Source organism: Apteryx mantelli, chromosome 1 (assembly GCF_036417845.1).
Source record: "Apteryx mantelli isolate bAptMan1 chromosome 1, bAptMan1.hap1, whole genome shotgun sequence".
NCBI lineage: Eukaryota > Metazoa > Chordata > Aves > Apterygiformes > Apterygidae > Apteryx > Apteryx mantelli.
In genome coordinates, this window is record NC_089978.1 from 197,400,695 (window position 1) to 197,420,356 (window position 19,662).

General features: G+C 40.2%; 1 protein-coding gene across 1 annotated transcript in view; it reads right to left on the reverse strand.

Moving 5' to 3' along the window:
- CADPS2 (calcium dependent secretion activator 2) overlaps positions 1-19,662 on the reverse strand; it is a 337,763-nt gene that overhangs the window by 161,076 nt on the left and 157,025 nt on the right. The window contains exon 7 of the mRNA XM_067289963.1: positions 7,658-7,769. Within this exon, the coding sequence (XP_067146064.1) occupies positions 7,658-7,769 (112 nt within the window). The remainder of the gene's footprint in view (positions 1-7,657; positions 7,770-19,662) is intronic.

Consider the following 19,662-nt stretch of genomic DNA (forward strand, 5'->3'; position numbering starts at 1 on the left):
CTGCGGAACACACTTCTCCATTTTATGTTTCAGCAGAAAATTGAGTTTGTTTAAAAATCCTCCAGGTTGTGTAGAATAGAGAACAAAGATTAGGTTAGGGTGTTGCTTTTTGTTTAAAGACCCTCAAAGAGATCAACAGGGAGCAAGAAGAATATCCCTTGTCAGCAGGCAAACCCTTATCTTTGCATTCACAGCTGGACCTTTTTTTTTTTTTTGGAGGAAGAGAGCAATGTCAGAGAAGTGACATAATAAGACCTACCTCCTGTCAAAAGGGCATCTCAAATGCCTTGAAAGGAGAAGGTGTTAAGCACAGATAATATCCCTTCTATCCCTTTGTGTTCACCTGGTGAGTTCTGCAGGTCTCTACATTCTGCTTTCCAATGGGAAGAAAAAAGTTATAAGAAGGACTCCCCACTTTACTAAAAGCATGAGCCTGATTCCTTTCCATTCCTACATGAGCTATCTACCTCTGTAGATCAGCAGTGTCTCCTTTTTTAACAGAGGAGCTGCAATGCTGTCACACTGATATCAGGGCCTACATCTTAAGTTAATGAGTGTGAGAGACTGCCATAAACTTTAACAGAAAATGAAGACAATTTCTCCTCTGCAGTTCTGGGAAAATTCATTGCTGGCTCCACCTCTCACACCTTAGATCTATTTACATAAAAAAAGTGATCCCTTGGTGCCGGAACAAACCCTTTATATGCGATGAAAATTCAAAATTCAAATCCTGTAGCTTAATGCCTTCTTCTGTTTCTAATTATAGATTAAACAGAACAAAACCTTCAACAATAACCGCAGGATATGGGGAATACAGACTTCAATAATGTAGAAAAGTTGTATCAGGTCAGAATGCATGCTTTGAAGAAAGCACTTGACAGATGAGCATTAATGTATACAGCAAGCCTAATTCAGAAATGGTAGGTTTGAGTTGAATTTTTAAATAGAGAAAAAATGCCAATGAAAGTATGTTCAAGGTCTTTTCTGAGTGGAAAAACCTGGCTAAATCAGATGTACTCCTGCATGTCACTGCAGTGTATTGACCAGATACAAAGTTGCCAAACTTCATTGACAAAATGAGGCCGGTCCAGTGGTATCCTGCCTCTTTTTCAAAGAGTAGCTAAATTTAAATCTCTTAAATCTGGAGCATTTTTAAAGCTAAAATGTATGCCAAAAGGTTACATAATACCTTAAATTTACATTGTAAAGATTCTGCCATATATTCTCTCAACCTTATCCTGAAGCTGCAACAATCACTGTGAAATACTCGAGCTAGTTAAACCAGAGACATAAGCTGGAAGATTCCCCCTTCCCTTTATTTGCTCAAATAAAAGCTAGATGCCTCACTGAGATATGCATCTCCATCAACAGTTGGAAGGTATACGTCAACAACACCTACATATTTTCAGACCTCAGAGACACAGAGGGTCAAACTAAATGATAGTCTAATAGGTCAACAATAAACTCTACCAACATGCCATTTTTTACATTATTTTCCACTAAGTAGGACCCCACATGGCAAGTACAGTCACTATGGTAGGTGCATCTCTTAGAGACTGACAGAATCACTTGGAGTATGTTGGCAAAGCTGTATGTACATCTCCATATACCAGGATGTATATGAATAAAAGGGTACAGGTATCTGGAAGGAGAAAGTACACCCATTCACAGCTTAGTTTTGTAGACTGTGTAAGTGAAAGTACATAGTATCTTTATGCTACTGAGAAAAGATGGCAGTATGGCGGCATATACAACAGTGTCTCCAGGTCTGGTTGAAGGCATTTTCAGTAAATCTGGAATAGATTATAAAATCTAAAACCAGTATCTAAACATCCCTTAGGTTCTTCTGTTTGCTATGCTGAGTCTCAGCACAAGCTTTAATGCAGGGGAATAAAAGGTGATGGCCTCTGTGAGAAGGCAGGAAAAAAAAAACAAACAGCAAAAAGCAATGATTCTGATTGATAGCATAAATCTGGTAAAAGCTGCCAAACCTCAGAGCATCTGATAAGAGCATGCAGACTCTCTGTCAAAGAACAACAGGAGAGTTAAGAATCAGCAACAGAAACTGAATATTGCTCTTCTTTTCTCCCTCACCTTTTAATATGTCTTGCTATGTCTCCAGGGAGGTTGGGTCAAACTCCAGCAACAGGATGGGGAGATCAGCTTCAGCCCCTCTCAATTACCAATTTTTCTTTCTCTCTCTCCCCTCTCTAGATCTCCCCTCCCCCCCCCCCAAAAAAAAAGGACAGTTATTACCTTCTTTAAAAATATTTGAAAAGCTGACAAATACAGATGTGTCAGAAAAAGACCTGGAGCTGGGAAGGAGAAGAGGCAGGGAAAAACACAAAACAATCCATCTGGGACCACAGACCACAGTTAAGGTGAAAGCTAAGTTTAATATTTTACATTTGAAGTGTTTCATTTCTTTAAAAATCATTTAAAACCTTTCTCACCTTTTGTCCTAGAAACTCAGATAAGCTGCAGTGTAATAAAGCAGACCCAAAGCCTGTACCTAAACTTTGATAGTTTAATGTTACAGAGCAACAGGATTGTGTTAATACATGTGATTCTTCTTAGCCCCTTTATTCTGTTAATGTTACTTTTCTTCTCCTCTGACTCTTTGGCAATGATTAAGCTGGCTACAGATTACAGTGCCCACATACTCCTTTCCTCACTGCCCTGCACCTTTGTGTCCACCCTCCTCTTTCTTCTTTGAAAGTATTGAGTAAACAGGGACAGAGATGAAACTTCTTAACCTCTTTGCATTTAATAGCACCATGCTGTTAAGTCCACTTTTTCAGTATCCTTCTCCCATCTCTTTTCATTGTTCTGAATCCAGATCTTATTGAATCCAGCCTACTCAGCTCTACAACAGAGGTGCCCCTGTAGCTCCTCGGGCACATCTTCCATGGCTCTTGCCCGGCTCCTTCATATGTCTCCCTATTCCTACAAACTCTTCCCCATGCAGATACCAGCGCTGCCTTGGCAGTCCATGATCAAGTGATCTTTGAGGCCTCTCAGAAGGACAAGAGAGGCAAGAAAATGTACAATTGAGGGTACAGTTCTGACTTTAAAAAAAGTGACCTAATAGGTGGGAGAATCTATCATTGCATATCTGCCTGCAGGTGGAGGACACAAAGAAGGGAAGAGCCCTTTCTTATTAATAAGCTGCCAAGCTCTCACTTGAATGAGAAGTAGCTATGAATATAGAATTGAATGTTAAAATCTGAGCTATGCTCCATACTTAACATTTTGAAAGGGCGAATTTCGAAAGGAGAGGAGGGGGGAGAACTGCAGATCCTCTCTGTCTCGTTCACTCTGTCCCCTCTTTTTGTATGAGGGACACTGTTCTCTAACCCCAGATCTTGCCCTAAGAAAGATAAATGATCCTGTCAAGGTAGGGAGAACATGTAAAGGGAAGGGAAGCCCATGCAATAGGAGAGTGAGAAGTCTCATTTCTTGGATCTTAGTCCACATATTCTCTCCATCACTCCTTCCTGCCCCTCCCCACCCTTTCACCAGTCTTTGTCCTTCCTTCCCTTTCTCCTATCATTCACTCTATTTATTATACTCCAGGTCTCACTCTCTGCCCCTGCACTCCTAATTTGAACAACAAAAAGTGCCAGAAGGTCGCCTAGGAATTACAGAATCACAGAATCGCTGAGGTTGGAAGGGACCTCTGGAGATCATCTAGTCCAACACCCCTGCTCAAGCAGGCTCACCTAGAGCACGTTGCACAGGATCGCGTCCAGGCGGGTTTTGAATATCTCCAGAGAAGGAGACTCCACAACCTCTCTGGGCAACCTGTTCCAGTGCTCTGTCACCCTCACAGTGAAGAAGTATTTGCTCATGTTCAGATGGAATTGTCTGTGTTTCAGTTTGTGCCCGTTGCCTCGCGTCCTGTTGCTGGGCACCACTGAAAAGAGTCTGGCTCCATCCTCTCGACACCCTCCCTTCAGATACTTGTACACATTGATAAGATCTCCTCTCAGCCTTCTCTTCTCCAGGCTAAACAGGCCCAGCTCTCTCAGCCTTTCCTCATAAGAGAGATGCTCCAGTCCCCTAATCATCTTTGTAGCCCTTCGCTGGACTTGCTCCAGTAGTGCCACATCCCTCTTGTGCTGGGGAGCCCAGAACTGGACGCAGTACTCCAGATGTGGCCTCACCAGGGCTGAGGAGAGGGGGAGAATCACCTCCCTCGACCTGCTGGCAACACTCTTCCTGATGCACCTCAGGATGCCATTGGCCTTCTTGGCCACAAGGGCACATTGCTGCCTCATGCTTAACTTCATGTCCACCAGCACTCCCAGGTCCTTCTCCACAGAGCTGCTTCCAGCAGGTCCACACCCAGCCAGTACTGGTATATGGGGTTATTCCTCTCTAGGTGCAGAACTCTGCACTTGCCTTTGTTGAACTTCAGGAGGTTCCTCTCCGCCCACCTCTCCAGCCTGTCCATGTCTCTCTGAATGGCAGCACAGCCTTCTGGTGTATCGGCCACTCCTCCCAGTTTGGTATCATCAGAAAACTTGCTGAGGGTGCACTCTGTCCCTTCATCCAGGTCATTGATGAAGAAGTTGAACAAGACTGGACCCAGTACTGACCCCTGGGGGACACCGCTAGCTACAGGCCTCCAACTAGACTCTGTGCCGCTGATCACAACTCTCTGAGCTCTGCCATTCAGGCAGTTCTCAATCCACCTCACTGTCCACTCATCCAGCCCACACTTCCTGAGCTTGTCTATGAGGATGTCATGGGAGACAGTGTCAAAAGCCTTGCTGAAGTCAAGGTAGACAACATCCACTGCTCTCCCCTCATCTACCCAGCCAGTCATTCCATCATAGAAGGCTATCAGATTGGTTAGGCATGATTTCCCCTTGGTGAAGCCATGCTGACTACTCCTGATCACCTTCTTGTCCTCCACATGCTTGGAGATGGCCTCCAGGATGAGCTGCTCCATCACCTTTCCAGGGATGGAGGTGAGGCTGAGTGGCCTGTAGTTCCCTGGGTCCTCCTTCTTGCCCTTTTTGAAGACTGGGGTGACATTGGCTTTCTTCCAGCCCTCAGGCACCTCTCCTGTCCTCCATGACCTTTCAAAGATGATGGAGAGTGGCTTAGCAATGACATCCGCCAGCTCCCTCAGCACTCGTGGGTGCATCCCATCAGGGCCCATGGATTTGTGGGTGTCAAGTTTGCTTAAATGATCTCTAACCCGATCCTCCTCCACCAAGGGAATGTCTTCCTTCCTCCAGACTTTCTCTCTTGCCTCCAGGGTCTGGGGTTCCTGAGGGCTGGCCTGAGCAGTAAAGACTGAAGCAAAGGCGGCATTCAGTAACTCTGCCTTCTCTGCATCCTTCGTCACCAGGGCACCCACCCCATTCAGCAAAGGGCCCACATTTTCCCTAGTCTTCCTCTTGCTACTGATGTATTTGAAGAAGCCCTTCTTGCTGTCCTTGACATCTCTCGCCAGATTTAATTCCAAATGGGCCTTAGCCTTCCTCGTCACATCCCTGCATACTCTAACAACGTCTTATATTCCTCCCAAGTGGCCTGTCCCCCTTTCCACTTTCTGTATGCTTCCTTCTTCTGGTTGAGTTTTGCCAGGAGCTCCTTGCTCATCCATGCAGGTCTCCTGCCTCCTTTGCTTGACTTCCTACTCATAGGGATGCACCGCTCTTGAGCCTGGAGGAGGTGATGTTTGAATATTAACCAGCTCTCTTGAATGCCCCTTCCTTCTAGGGCCCTCACCCATGGGATTCCTCCAAGTAGGTCCCTGAAGAGGCCAAAGTTTGCTCTCCTGAAGTCCAGGGTTGCGATCCTACTTGGTGCCCTGCTGCCTCCTCGCAGGATACTGAACTCCACCATCTCATGGTCACTGCAGCCAAGGCAGCCCCCGACCTTCACATCTTCCACCAGTCCTTCTTTGTTTGTTAGTACGAGGTCCAGCAGCACACCTCTCCTTGTTGGCTCCTCCACCACCTGTGTCAAAAAGTTGTCACCAATGCTCTGCAGGAACCTCCAGGACTGTTTGTGCCTAGCTGTGTTGTCTTTCCAGCAGATATCGGGGTGGTTGAAGTCCCCCATGAGAACCAGGGCCTGGGATCGTGAGGCTACTTCCAGCTGTCTGTAGAAGGCCTCATCGACTTCCTCTTCCTGATCAGGTGGCCTGTAGTAAACATCCACAACAGTGGGTGCTAGCCTGCCCTTTAATCCTTACCCATAAGCTCTCGACTCGCTCTTCATCCACCCCTAGGCACAGTTCCATACATTCCAGTTGCTCTCTCACATAAAGAGCAACTCCACCACCTCGCTTTCCTGGCCTGTCTTTCCTAAAAAGCACGTAGCCATCCATGACAGCACTCCAGTCATGCGAGCTATCCCACCATGTCTCTGTAATGGCAATGAGATCATGGCCCTGCGACCAGGAGGAGTAAAAGAGGGTCCTCCATAGCCACATCCCATGCGCACTTCCCTGGCTGCATTCACCTGCTGGAGGCATCCTGACTTGAGCAGTCTTTTGCCAACTACCCTGGCACTATAACTCTCCCCTTCCCCCGTCTTTCCTAGTTTAAAGCCCTCCTTACCAGGTTGGCCAACCTGTTGGCAAAGACACTTGTGCCCCGCTTAGTGAGGCAGATCCCATCTCTCCCCAGCATTTGTCCATTTTCCAACAGGGTCCCATGGTCATCGAAACCAAAACCCTGTTGCCAACACCAGCGGCGCAGCCAGTTGTTAACTTGGAAAGTCCCTCTTCTCCTCCTCTCATCCATCCCCCTCACTGGCAGGATTGAGGAGAAGATGACCGGGGCTCCCAGACCCTTGACCACCATCCCCAGAGCTCTGAAATCCTGCTTGATGGTCTCCAGTTTGCCCTTGGTGTCATTGGCGCCCACATGGAAGAGCAGCAGTGGGTAATAGTCCGAAGCGTGGACAAGCCTTGGCAGTCTTTGCCTGACATCTCTCACACGAGCCCCCGGCAGGCCACAGACCTCTCTAGACATGAGGTCAGGTCGGCAGATAGATGCCTCCGTCCCCTGCAGCAGGGAGTCCCCCACAACAATCACCCGCCGCTTCTTCCAGGCGTTCCGGCAGGGCACAGGGTCTGTTGTCCCAGGTACTTCCCTTGCAGCCATGCCCAGCTCCTCCTCATCCTGGAGGGCACTAAACCTGTTCCTTAATTGCAAGTCCTTGGGAGGAGTAGGAGCCTTTCTCCTCCCACGAGCAGTGACCAGTTTCCAGCCTTCTTCTACGGTGTTATGATGTACCGTTTCACACGGCACAGAGCCCTCTGGCAACTCCACTGCTGTGGGGGGTTGGGACTCCCTAAGCTGCACAGTCTCTGAGAATACCCTGTCTATCTCTTGCTCCGCTTCTCAGATGCTGCGTAGCCTACTGACCCCCTCCCGTAACTCCCTTACCTGACGACACAAATTAAAAGAAGTTTTAAACAAAGCAAGCAAAAACATCATGAATCCATGACACAAATTTCTGAAAGGTAATACAGGTCAGTATATCAAGTTCTGAACATTGAGAATGACCACTTTTAAAAGAAAAAACAATATTTTATACAGTTGCAGCAGAGGTAGTGCTGTAGTGAATACCTTATACCATTTCACAGCATGTTTTATCAATATTCTCATTTTCTACACATAATACTCACTCTTCCTAGTTCTTTATCTTCAAGTGCCAGAACCCCAGTGCTTTCTGTAAAGAGTTTTACTTTGACAACAGGCCGAGGGTGAGTAGTAGTGAAATCCCCTTGAGTTCCCCATCTGCAATAAATAAAAGAACAAAATTTAACTGAGGCAGAGGGAAAGTTTTAGAGTGATAGGACTGTAATCTTTTGCATAGTATACATATTATTTCACTCCTAGAACTTAACTTCCAAACTATTTTTTTTTGGGGGGGGGAGGGGCAGAGGAGAGGGAAGGTACACTTTTGATCATCCAAAACTAAATATCTATATGGGAAAGTAGGGCTTTATTTGTGATAAGACAAATCACTTTTTTGTATGACTTTTATCATCAAAAACTGGTCACACACTTGGTTAGTGGAAAAAATTAAAGAGCTGAAATTATATTCTCATGGGGGAAAACAGAACCAAGCAAGCAAGAAAAAAAACCTTTTTTCTTTTAAATATACTATTATTTTTAGTATCTTGTGTATATAAATGAAATTCATTCATCAAACCATAAGGATCAGGCCTCAGTTCTAAAAAGACCTACGTATCTGCTTAATTTTAGGCAAACAGACTACACAAAAAGTAAGAGAAGGGAACAGAGAAAAAACTCTGTTCCTTATGTTTCATGAAATGTCATGACTTAGTATAAGAATATAGAAAAAATGTAACATAAATGCAAAAATTGGAAAAAATTGTTATTTATCAGAGTGACTATAGCAGTGCAAGATAATTACTGTCATAAGGCTTCACACTCTTGAAGAATCTAAATTAGGCAGACAAACTTCTAGTTGGAAATCTCTTGTGTCAGTTAAGACTACTTGGCTTATCAGCCTTTTCCTGCAGTCTGTGTGCCAGTGAAACAAAAAAAAGACAGGTATGTCAACCAGATTGCAACTTCTTCTGAGGAAGAGCTTCATTTTCCTAATTATTTGTATAGTACTCATTGCATTGATGCTATTAGGCACAAAAAAATGCAAATAATAAGTGCAGCTCCACTACTTAAGATATTGTGATCTTAAGAATTCAGAGAAATAAAGAAAACAGATGGTTATAAGAGTATATCCTATAAGAGGATGTATCATATATGTTAATATCTCAGAGGGTCTCATTCACAAAAAGCAATATTTTTATTTTACTTTCAAGAATGATTTGCCTGGACTCTCTACTCTTGAAAGATGAACATATAGTAGTAATCCTCCAGGAAAGGGATCTAATGGGGAAAAGAAAAATCCTTCAGCTAAACTGAGTTGCAGACTTCAAAACAAAGTCTAGAGAGTAATATGCAACAGATACCATAAAGCCCCAAGAAAATCATGGTTCTGTATAAACCAGTCCTGCAGATGGTGAGATTCACTGAAAATTAACTGAATCTTCAGTTATATTGTCCTCTTCACTTTGTCTGGATTAGAGAGATGCTCTCTGGGTCTGTAGTAGACATAGCCTTAGCTTCAGTCAAAGTGCTAACTGGACCTGGCAATCTGACAAGAAATTACTTTTTCTGAGAGACTGAAAACCAGTTCTGTAATGCTCTCCTCACAGGACAAGACAATGCCTAGCACTGCTGCTCTTTCCAGGGGCTAGGTTTTGTCACAACACGTAAATGTGATTTCAAGAAGAAAGCATTCTCATAAGATGTGACAGAGCCTGATCTTAAGTCTGAAGCTCCATCCCACATTCCACTATTCAGGAAGAATACTGACTTGTAATCTCAAAAAAATCTAAACACATTGTTAAGTGAACTCTTGAGACACTGGACACCAGGATATATTTGCCTCTAAGCTCCCAGAAGCCTAGCACTGTGTAACCTGCACACCCTGCAATGGATGGGACGATGCAAATTATTAAGACCAACTCCCATTGCAAACCACATGACACAGTCCCACTCATCATCCATAAATAAAAAAATAAATAAACAAACAAATAAATAAACAGGAAGAAGAAGAAATCAGAAGTCACGCTGATCAAAGGGAAGGGTACAGATCCAGCCTTCTTGATGGAGAGAGGCAGGGCTGGCCCACCCCAGGCCCTGCAGTATTATTGGGGTGACACAGCTTCCCCCAGCTGAGTGGCAGGTATGTGCCCTAGCATGTGCTGGATCTAGTCCCTCCAGCACCCAGCTCAAGGATTTCCCCAAAACACAGTGTAGCTCCCTCCCAGGCCACATACGTGCCCTGGCTCCCTTCCTGCAGGCACCAGACTCAGTGGGGAAGGGCTGGCGCACACAGGAGTCTTGCCTGGGAAGTTGGCAGAACTTGCTACTTCTCTAATTTAGATGCACGATGAGAGACTGGCATGGATGGGGCTAACACTGGGACATCCAACTCTTGTTGGCACTAATGTAGTACTGGAAATCATCTTTAACATCAGATCTGATCACTGTCCTTGCCTGACATGTTTCTCCCACTTCTTTTTCTATCTGCAGCAGCAAGTGAAAATCCGAGGCTGAAAAGCAATGGTCTGAATTGAATCCTAAAGCTTAACATTCCTGGTGGAAATGTTCCAGACATTGATCTTCATGCTCCTTGCTGATCAGGACTTCAGCGAAGTCTGACAGCCTCTTTTGACCATGTCTTTGGAAGTTACTGGACTTTAACAGCACTCTTCCTGAAAGATCATTTGAGGAATGCTGTTCTATTGGAAAAGGCAAATCAGATCTGATATGACTGTCAGTTGCCAGTATCACAGGAAACTATAAAAGGTTCATAGCTTATTTTCCTTAGGATTCCTTGTGGATTACTAGAACCCAAGCCCAACTGAGCTCTATTCTTTGGAGCACTGTGTTGTTGCAGAGCTATCCTTCTTCATACCCTTTGAAAACAGAAGTTGGGAGAAAGCAGGCAAAATTGGAGTGGTAACTTGCTCATTTTAGTTTCCTTCACCCAAGAATGAACAATGGTTTGAGAGATTCAACAATTCAAAAAGAAATTAAATGTATCTATATGCTGCATATTTAGAAGTAGATTATTACATTATGCATGCAATTAATTTATTAATCATTAACTGAGGCTGAAGTCAGAAAATACAGCATAATATGAAACTTCCAGCTATAGACTAACCCAAAAGAACAGTGCTGCTAGCAACAGTTCACAATTTGCATTACTGTTTTGTCAGTGGAGAATAAAACATAGTAATAATAACGGCTTTACTCTCTAGGTGGTCTGTGTTCTGCACTGTCTGTGCCCACTAATAAACTTTTGTCTTGTGAAAAGCAAAATGCCACACTGAAAGGGCTGTACCATGAATATATAGGATAACAGGTACTCAACATTTATTAAAGGTGGTTCAAAATAAGGGGTGGACTGAGTAGAGCATACATTCCTCCATAAGCTATCCGATTTTGTAACAAACTTAACTGTTCTGAAATCAAATAATATTGGTGCTCAAGATCTGACAGCTTTCAACTATTACACAAAGACCTACAGGTTAAATTTACATTTAAAAGAATTAATCTTTCAGATTTAAGAATACTAAATGCAAATCATTAATAAAGCTATAAAGTAACTGAATTATCATCACAACCTGGTCTCATAGTTTGCATTTTGTTAGCTGAAATTTAATTTTTTTCTTAATTGCAAAAGTTCACATGTAAAAAAAAAATTAAAAATACTTCATAGATTAATTGACTAGATGTCCCACTCACAGGTAATAAGTTCATGACAATTCCTGTTAAGGCTGTTAAAAATAATAAGGCAGATATATCATTGTTAAATCAGTATTATTAAGATGAGCAATGGACTTGGGAGATACTGGATATAGGTAGTTCACTATTATAATAGAAGTAGATTTTAATATGCTGTTGGCATTAAGCTATTTTATGACACCTGATCATATGGCATTCAAGAAATTAACTATTCATTTTTTCTGATTATTTATTAATAATATTTCATTTTAACTAGGTTCTATTGAAATGGATATCACACTCAGCTTCTATGTCTGAAAGGATAAAAAGGGATATCAGATTTTCAGTACATGGACCATCTTTAAACTACCCTATAATACATTTGAAAACAAAAACTTCAGAGAAGCTGCTGTTCCTTCAACATCTGTAGTGAAGAACTATGCAAGTAAATTGTCTCAATTCCATGTGATGCTGAGATCCACTTTAAATATAGCCTTCCTGGCCAATAAATATAAATTTGCTGAATCATTTATTTCTATTGTAAAATTCTGTTAACTTTCTCCAAACTTTCAGCTCTTTGTTCTACAAATATAAATCTATCCAAACAGTTGTTAAGTTTAATGGTGAAAAATCAGTTAGGAGGATATCTAAAAATTCATGGAACCAATATCCAAACAGTAATTAGCATGATGTAAATCTTGATCATCATTACTGAAATTTCTTATTTCAACTTATAGATTTTATGTGCTGATATAATTACATACACCTGTTTTTTCAAAAATTTAACATTTTTCTTCCAAAACACATTTGTCTTCTGTCAAATGCATTTATTAATAACTATTAAAATGTTAATATTTCCTGTTCTTATTTCTGCTTCATCTCATTGGAGTAGTTGTAGTGGAATATTTTCTTTAAAAGCTAAGCTGCTAAGCATAGGCTAGACAAATCTGTATATTTCTTTTAAGATAGGGGTTGCGCTGTGATATTTTCACTGGAGACAATACTGTATTCCTCAGAAATGTCTTTCCGATCCACACATTTTAAAGTCAATCAGCACACAGAGGATGTAATATTATTCATAAGATTGCTTAACTTTTTAACAGTTTAATTGAATACCTTTTTAATTCTTTTTAAATAAGAACTAATAAAGTGCCCCGAAGAAATTGAGCTGAGAATAAAGAAAAGGTATTTTTCTTTATAGCTTAATTTTCAGCAGAAACAGCAGCAAAACATTTCCTGCAAGAAAATGTGTCCAATAGCTGACTTTTCATACAGGGGAGCAGATGAACCCGTAGGTCATATTCTGGGACTGGATTGCCAGAGAAAAGTGAGCATTTTCTGGTTGCTTCTGAGGAGTATCGGGATAGCTGAGTCTTTGAAGCAACTGTCTGGAACTGCAGCTGCTTCAGATTCGTGGCTGCACATGCTGCTTCAGATGCTTCAGCAGCCCCTACCCCTACAATCACGGATTATCACACTGGACAGAAACTGGAGTTTCACACTGATGTAGATTTTATTCTAGGCTCCATTGGGTCTTTTTTCCCTCCCCTCCCTCTCCTGTCATTTGTACAGCATATGACTGGTAATTTCATAGCTTGTGCTATATATTTACTTTTGCTCTTATCATGAGATACGGAGATAAGGTTTGCTGCACGTGTATGTATATCTATAAAAAATATCCCCCTTTCCACTTTTGAAAACTTTAATTTAAAGAAAAACAAACAGACAAGCTTAATCCTCCTTTTTTTCTTTTCCTTTTGTGGTTTGTTTGTTATTAATACTTTTCCTAGATGTCTGTCCCCTCAGGCATACATAGAGGCAGCGACACACAAAGATTAGGCTGTTCTCAGCAAGAGTGAGCAAACTAGTCTTTATCCTTTCGTCACTCCCTATTGCCAAGCAAGGCCATTCAAGGTCACAGTTCAAGTTAGAGACAGATAAATAAAAGATCCCTTGGGGCAGCAGAACAACCAATTTCTAAAAATCTTGCAAAATGTTCAAAGATGAACCAGTATCTTTTTGCCATCATGTCATGGTATGCCCTCAAATAACAACAACTCCTTTATCATTATCTTGTTTTCTATATCCCTTGGGAGTAAAAAGCAGTATTTCTTACACAGCATTTAAATTAGAACAATTCCACATTCTTTCACAGGCAAAAATACAATTTTCCTCATAAATACCACATTTGTGATGAGATAATGAACTGTACTGCTGAAGAAGTTTAGTGAGTTTATTAAATCTGATTAAGTCATTGACCCATGACCTTTTCTTCACAAATGGTAATTGAATTATAAGAGAGACTAATAGCAGAAAGGAGGAGGAGAAGAAAGGAAGAAGAGGAAAAGGAGGGGAAAAGGAGGGGAAAAGGAGGAAACAGTATAAATCTCAAACAAGGCATGAATGAAAAATGCTTCCCCCAGAAAACTGAATTTTTACAACACACACAAAACCCACAAGTCTTCATCATTATCTTTAATATTTGAAATTCTTGTGTTATTTATTGGAAAAGTCTAACAATTACAATCTTCCGTGTGATCATATTATAAACTATCTCTTTTCATAGAAAACTCGAAACAAACAAAACCCCCACCCTGTCAGCAATAAAACAAAGATTCTTCTAACAAGAAAAGCTTTAACTATGTTAAAGACCAAGTTACCAGAATGCTTAATAAACTTTGACATTTTACCTTTCCCTGAAAAATATACAGAATTCTTTAAACATGATCACACCAACATCTATCCTGAATCTCTCTTTCTGCATTAATCTTTAAGAAATCAAAGTGAACTGATTCCACAGTTAGGACAAAGAATCTTTGAAGACAAAAATGCTACAACCTATTACACTGGCAAATTTAATGTGTATGCAGCTTTGGGGTATTAGTAACAACAAAGAAAAAGCTATTAGATTGTTCTTTCCAAACCCTGAAAATGCACCTACCTTCTTTGAAAAGACATATAAAAAGACATTTATTTGAAAAGACATTTCTTTGAAAAAACATATGGACAAACAAAAGAATATAGAGGATCGACACACAAAAGAATATAAAGGATCTTTAAACAGAAATGCTAGGAGAAAACCTAAAAAAATTTGAAATAAAATGGAGAGCTAACCATAGTCTCAGTCAGCCAACCCAGAGAGATGATAAAATGTGTCTATATTGGGGCTGGGGGGAGAGAGGGCTATCTTCTTTAAAGATTATTCCACCACCATCTCTCCCTTTTTCCTTTTCTACTAGGCTTTTCCAATAGAAGTGACTCCTTGGCTAAAGTAAGTAATCCTTTCTCTGGTCAGCTTAGTCCTGCACTTACAGAAAAGGGCTGTTGAACTTTCTTCCCATTTGGACACCATTCTGTATCAGTGATCAAAAAAATCCTATCCATCTACTTCACTAGCATTCAGATTAAATTTTGCTGGAAAATTGCTTTGAACACTACTTTTTGAGTGCGAGGAAATCATTTCCCCAACATTTCTAAACTGAACTAGTTGTGTTTTTATTATTCTTACCAACACTGAGACCACCAAAGCAAACAGGGCTTGTTGCAATAGCTGGAAGGTATTGAGATGCTGTGTTTTGTGTGGGGAAGGATGAAGAAGGATATGTGGTTCTCTGATAGATTGGAACTGGAAGCACAGCAGAAATTTGCTTTTTTCCTAAGGAAATAGGGACAGATTTGGAATCCCTTCTCCCTTTGCTCTTTATTGTAATCTAAATGCAAGATTTACTTCAAGTCATATGGAGCAGGTTTTAAAAATAAGGAAAACAGTCTCTATTCAGATTTCTGTGGGAACGTATTTTAAAATCTTTGGTAAAATTGGTAACATTATTTAGTGACCTAGGAATAGGCTGCCTCCTACATTGCTAATGTATAAGATCTTTAAACGCCCATGATGCAGTGTACAAATAATTTGCACAGAGTTCAAAAACCCTATGACAGACCCTGAGCCTTTATATATCCTTGCGAGTACCGGCACAAATTCAGCTTGTCTTTCTCTGTAATACAGGGAGCTCCTGAGCTTTAATGCAGACATAATTTATCAGTTGTGATAAATCAGCAGTTGTGAAGTTAAGAAAACAATCAGGACAGAGCAGTAATGTTTTTCTACTCAGTTTTGGAGTGTTTATCTGAAGTTGACATTTTCTGGCTTGGTTCTTTTCCTGGTCAATAGTGGCTCAGTAAATGGTTCAGTATACCTGGACTGGAGTGAACATGTGAAAACAGAAGTCAACACATCTGTGAGGTGGGCAAAGATGGATCACTACTGTAACTGACATTTGCGACAAACTTTTAACGTCCCACTTGGCTTTCTGTGAAAACAGAAAAGAAGAAAATTGAAAGCACCATTTTGACCTAATTTAAGTCAAATTATGTTGCAGATAATTTCTTTCAAGCTTCCTCTGGTGATACTGAACTGTGGAAGACAGAGTGAGGAGGAAAACCAAGCAAAAGAGTGGATCCAACTTCTAGAAGTGCCATTTACAATAAGAAGTATATCTTTAATAATTGATAAATGTAACAGACAAAGGTAATGCTTTGTATTTGTACTAGCATACGTTTTGACTACCAAATGTATGTAAGCAATGGAAACAGCTACTCAGCCAGCTCTTGAGACAGTGGCAGGGCAGGGGTGGGGTGGAAAATTATTACCTGTCAGAAAACATCCCTTATAACATTTCAATTGGATTACAATGCAGGAACACTAACAGTTTCTAATACAAGCTATGAATTTCAAAGAAATAGACCTATAAATAATGCTTTAAGGAAGGTTTTTTTCTTTTTTTTTTCTTTCTTTTTTTTTTTTTAAACATGTTCCCTTTCAGTAAGAAATAGGCTAAAGATGTTCAGTCTCACTCAGTATACGGCCCCTCAAAATTCTCTTTACGATTTCGGATCTCTGCAGCAAAATAATTTAAAAAGTCTCCACTCAGCAGTTGCTTGAGAACCGACAGGGCAATCTGAGCAGTTTATACTGCTCGCATTTACATATTATGTCTCTTCTAATTTCAAAACATTTTCATTTTCATTTTTATTGGACTTGTGCATGTCAGAAACTCAGACAATGACTGACTCATTTTTACTCTGTGACAGGCTGGGGTAGCTCATGCAATGAATGTAATGCTCTTGACCTGAGGGGGAAAAAAAAGATTTTTAATCAATCTGATAGAAGTATGAATTAATTTGACTCCATGCCAGTCAAGAATTTTCCCTATTGATATAAAATTATTCTTATCTTTAATTTTACCAACTGTGAATATCGGTAACTGATGATCAGGATCTAGGTGATCACAGGACCTGTGAAAAATACCTAATTTTCCAAAAGATATTTTTCATATTTTGGTATTTTTTTCATCTACAAGTTTAAAAAGCCCACTGTTACCTTTGACATTTTCAGCTAGTAATTCACCCATGGTCCAGAGAAGTCTCCTTCTGAGTTATTGAGCTATATGAGTTTTGAGTCATTGAGGCTGTAGTAGATTAGTTGCCACTTTCACACACTCAGTGCAGTTCTCAATTTCTGAACAGATGTCCAATGATTTTTGATCATGTGAACGATTTTGGTGCTAGATGACTGGATGGGAAGTGCAAAATTTTTGTCAAGAGAGCGTAAATGTGGATCTCATACAGTATTCAAATAAAAATATATGATTATTGTCTTTTTTTTTTAATCTTGTTGAAAAGTAGTCAAAGGATGCAGTAATTTCAGGGTTAAATGCTGCAGTGTCTCTCAATGCATTGCCAGTTGCCAGCTGCAGTACAGGCAGAATAATGAATACCTCTGAAAAACACTGAGTTTAAGTTTATAAAAGAATCACACATCTTCTGGCTCTCTTTTTTTGCCACATTATTTTCCTTTTTACATATCCTTTTTTTTTAGTTTCACCTACTCATTCTCTTTATGATAGAAATAGGACTTGAACTTTGAAGACTGATCCTCTTCAACCTCAAGCTACATTCCTTTCACCATGTTTGCACTGTTATCAGAGGTACATGGGGCTGAAACCACAATTACTGACAGTGTCTATTACCAAAGTTCATTTTCTTTCATTGAAAAAATACCCTGGATAATCCTACTACCAGCAAGAAACTGGATGTTTATTTCAGGTAAAGATTTATTATTGTGCCACAGAATCCATTTTAAGAAAATTTATTTTTCTAATTCATTTCAGAGCACATTCTGTTCACTGGAAACAGCAGAAAATTTCCCTCTCAAATTTTCCATTATAATCACGATCTGTTACTCAAAACTCTTCCTTATGAAATCTTAAATCTCGAGTCTTACATGGGGGAGAATGTTATAAAGTTTATTATTCTAAGCAAACATCTAGAAATTTTGTTTTAACGCTATTGGGACATTTTTTCCTGACAAAATACTAAGTCTAAAGAATTTTGCACTAAGAGCACTTGATTTTTCCACAGCAATTAAGCATTATTATCCTTTTTGCTTTTTGAAACCAAAACTGGAGTGTATTGTTCTCCTTGGTGCCTTCATTTGTATCCTTTCAGGTTTGAATCATGGTTTCCCTTTCTTGCTACTGTGTAAAACTACCTCAACAGGTAGATTCATTCTCCATTAAATCACGTTAAAAGGTCTCCTTGAAGGGTTTTCTTATTCCCTATCCATATAGGAATGTGATATTGAGTTGAAATGAGCAACAGGACTCAACAATTTAAAAGGAAGCCAATTTGTTAGACAGAGGACTACTCCATGGGACTAACACATGTACCAGTGCTCATCTTCGCTCATATTTGACCTGGACTGGAAATACAATGTCCAGGTCTTCATTACAAGTCCATGTCTCAAGCCTTTCAAGGATCTGCAATCTATACCCACCTGGTTGTTTCCATACTGTTCAGATAAATACCTAACTAAGGAAACATAGATGTCTAAAATTCCTTTGGGTTAGAAATTGCACACACAGTACAATTAGTGACCTGAAATGTCAAGAAACAAAAAGACAGAACAGAGACTCGCAGTACTAGATTACCCTGACACATCTGACTAAATTGAGACTTTGATCTAGACCCTTAAATCCAGGTCAGAGGAAATTTGGTCATTAGTGAAGTATTGTGTGAGCGTGGAGCTGCAGAAGTGTTTCACGCTGGCAGCTGTGACTCCCTGCACAGAGAGAGAGAGGTGTAAAAGCAGGCGAGCAGCTCTACCAGCGGCGTGAGTTTCCTCACAGCAGCCTGACAATAAATCTTCAATTTAACTAGGATGCCCCATTCAGTCAAACAAAAATAGACTTACATCTATGTCTATTTGTTTCTGGCTTTTTTACTGAGACTCCAAAACAGAATATTAATTGGTACCAATTGTTGTTACTTCTTCTCCATTAATAATGCGGAAAAAAAAAAAATCTCCTTTTCTCTCATGACCACAGAGAATATCCATCCATGTGGCGACGACTGGCTACGAGGACTCTAGACTAGAAATGATGGCCTTAATGCTAACAACTCTATCATATAACCCAATAGCATGTATATTTTCTATCTGCATGCCTTTGGAAATAATGCTAACTTCTATTTTTAATGAAAGTTTTCTTATTGAAAAAGGTTGTTGAAATATTACTACACAACTGACAGAAGTTTATTATGCTGCATCAAGAATTTAATATGGCAATGATTATTTCTTATATACAACATAACAACCATTATTTCATTCAACGTATACTTAGGTACGTATTCTGCATAACGTCAGTGTGATTTGAAATTAACATTTGAAACCACAAAGAAAAGAGTTCATATATTTGTACCTTGTAAGAGCAGAAATACCCTTCTTCCCTCTTGACTCTTCATTTGGCAGCAGTCACCAAAATTCACCTTCAAATATCCTCTAATTATCCATATAATGATTATAATGACTCAGGTTGCTTATATTTTTCTTGGCAAAAAACTCTACATTTTCCTATTTCTCTATTTGAAAATTACTCATTTATCTTGATGAAAGTGCAAGGAGCGTAATTTCCTGCTTCAGAGCAAGTACACCGAATTGCAGCTGAAAGGCAATGCATTAAGAAAGTTCCAAACAAACCAAAATGTCCTTTTTACAGTGGAGGCACAGACAAACCCTGTGCTTAGGCAAACTAAACTGTAGGCTTGGCCCACGGTTATGTTATTCATAACTAACCTCATCTACTCCTTTATACGTCTTGACTCTCTGTACTTTATTCCCTGTGTTACTGTGAGTCCACTACTTTATACAGACATCCTGCTGACAACTCCATATTCATTGCTTTACAATCCCACTACAGGAGCACTGACACTTTCCATAAATACTTTTAGGGCTATCAGCTAGTGAAGGAACATTTTGACTACAACGTTTTCACCTCTGAGGTTCCCACCAAAATTCTGCCAAAGCTAC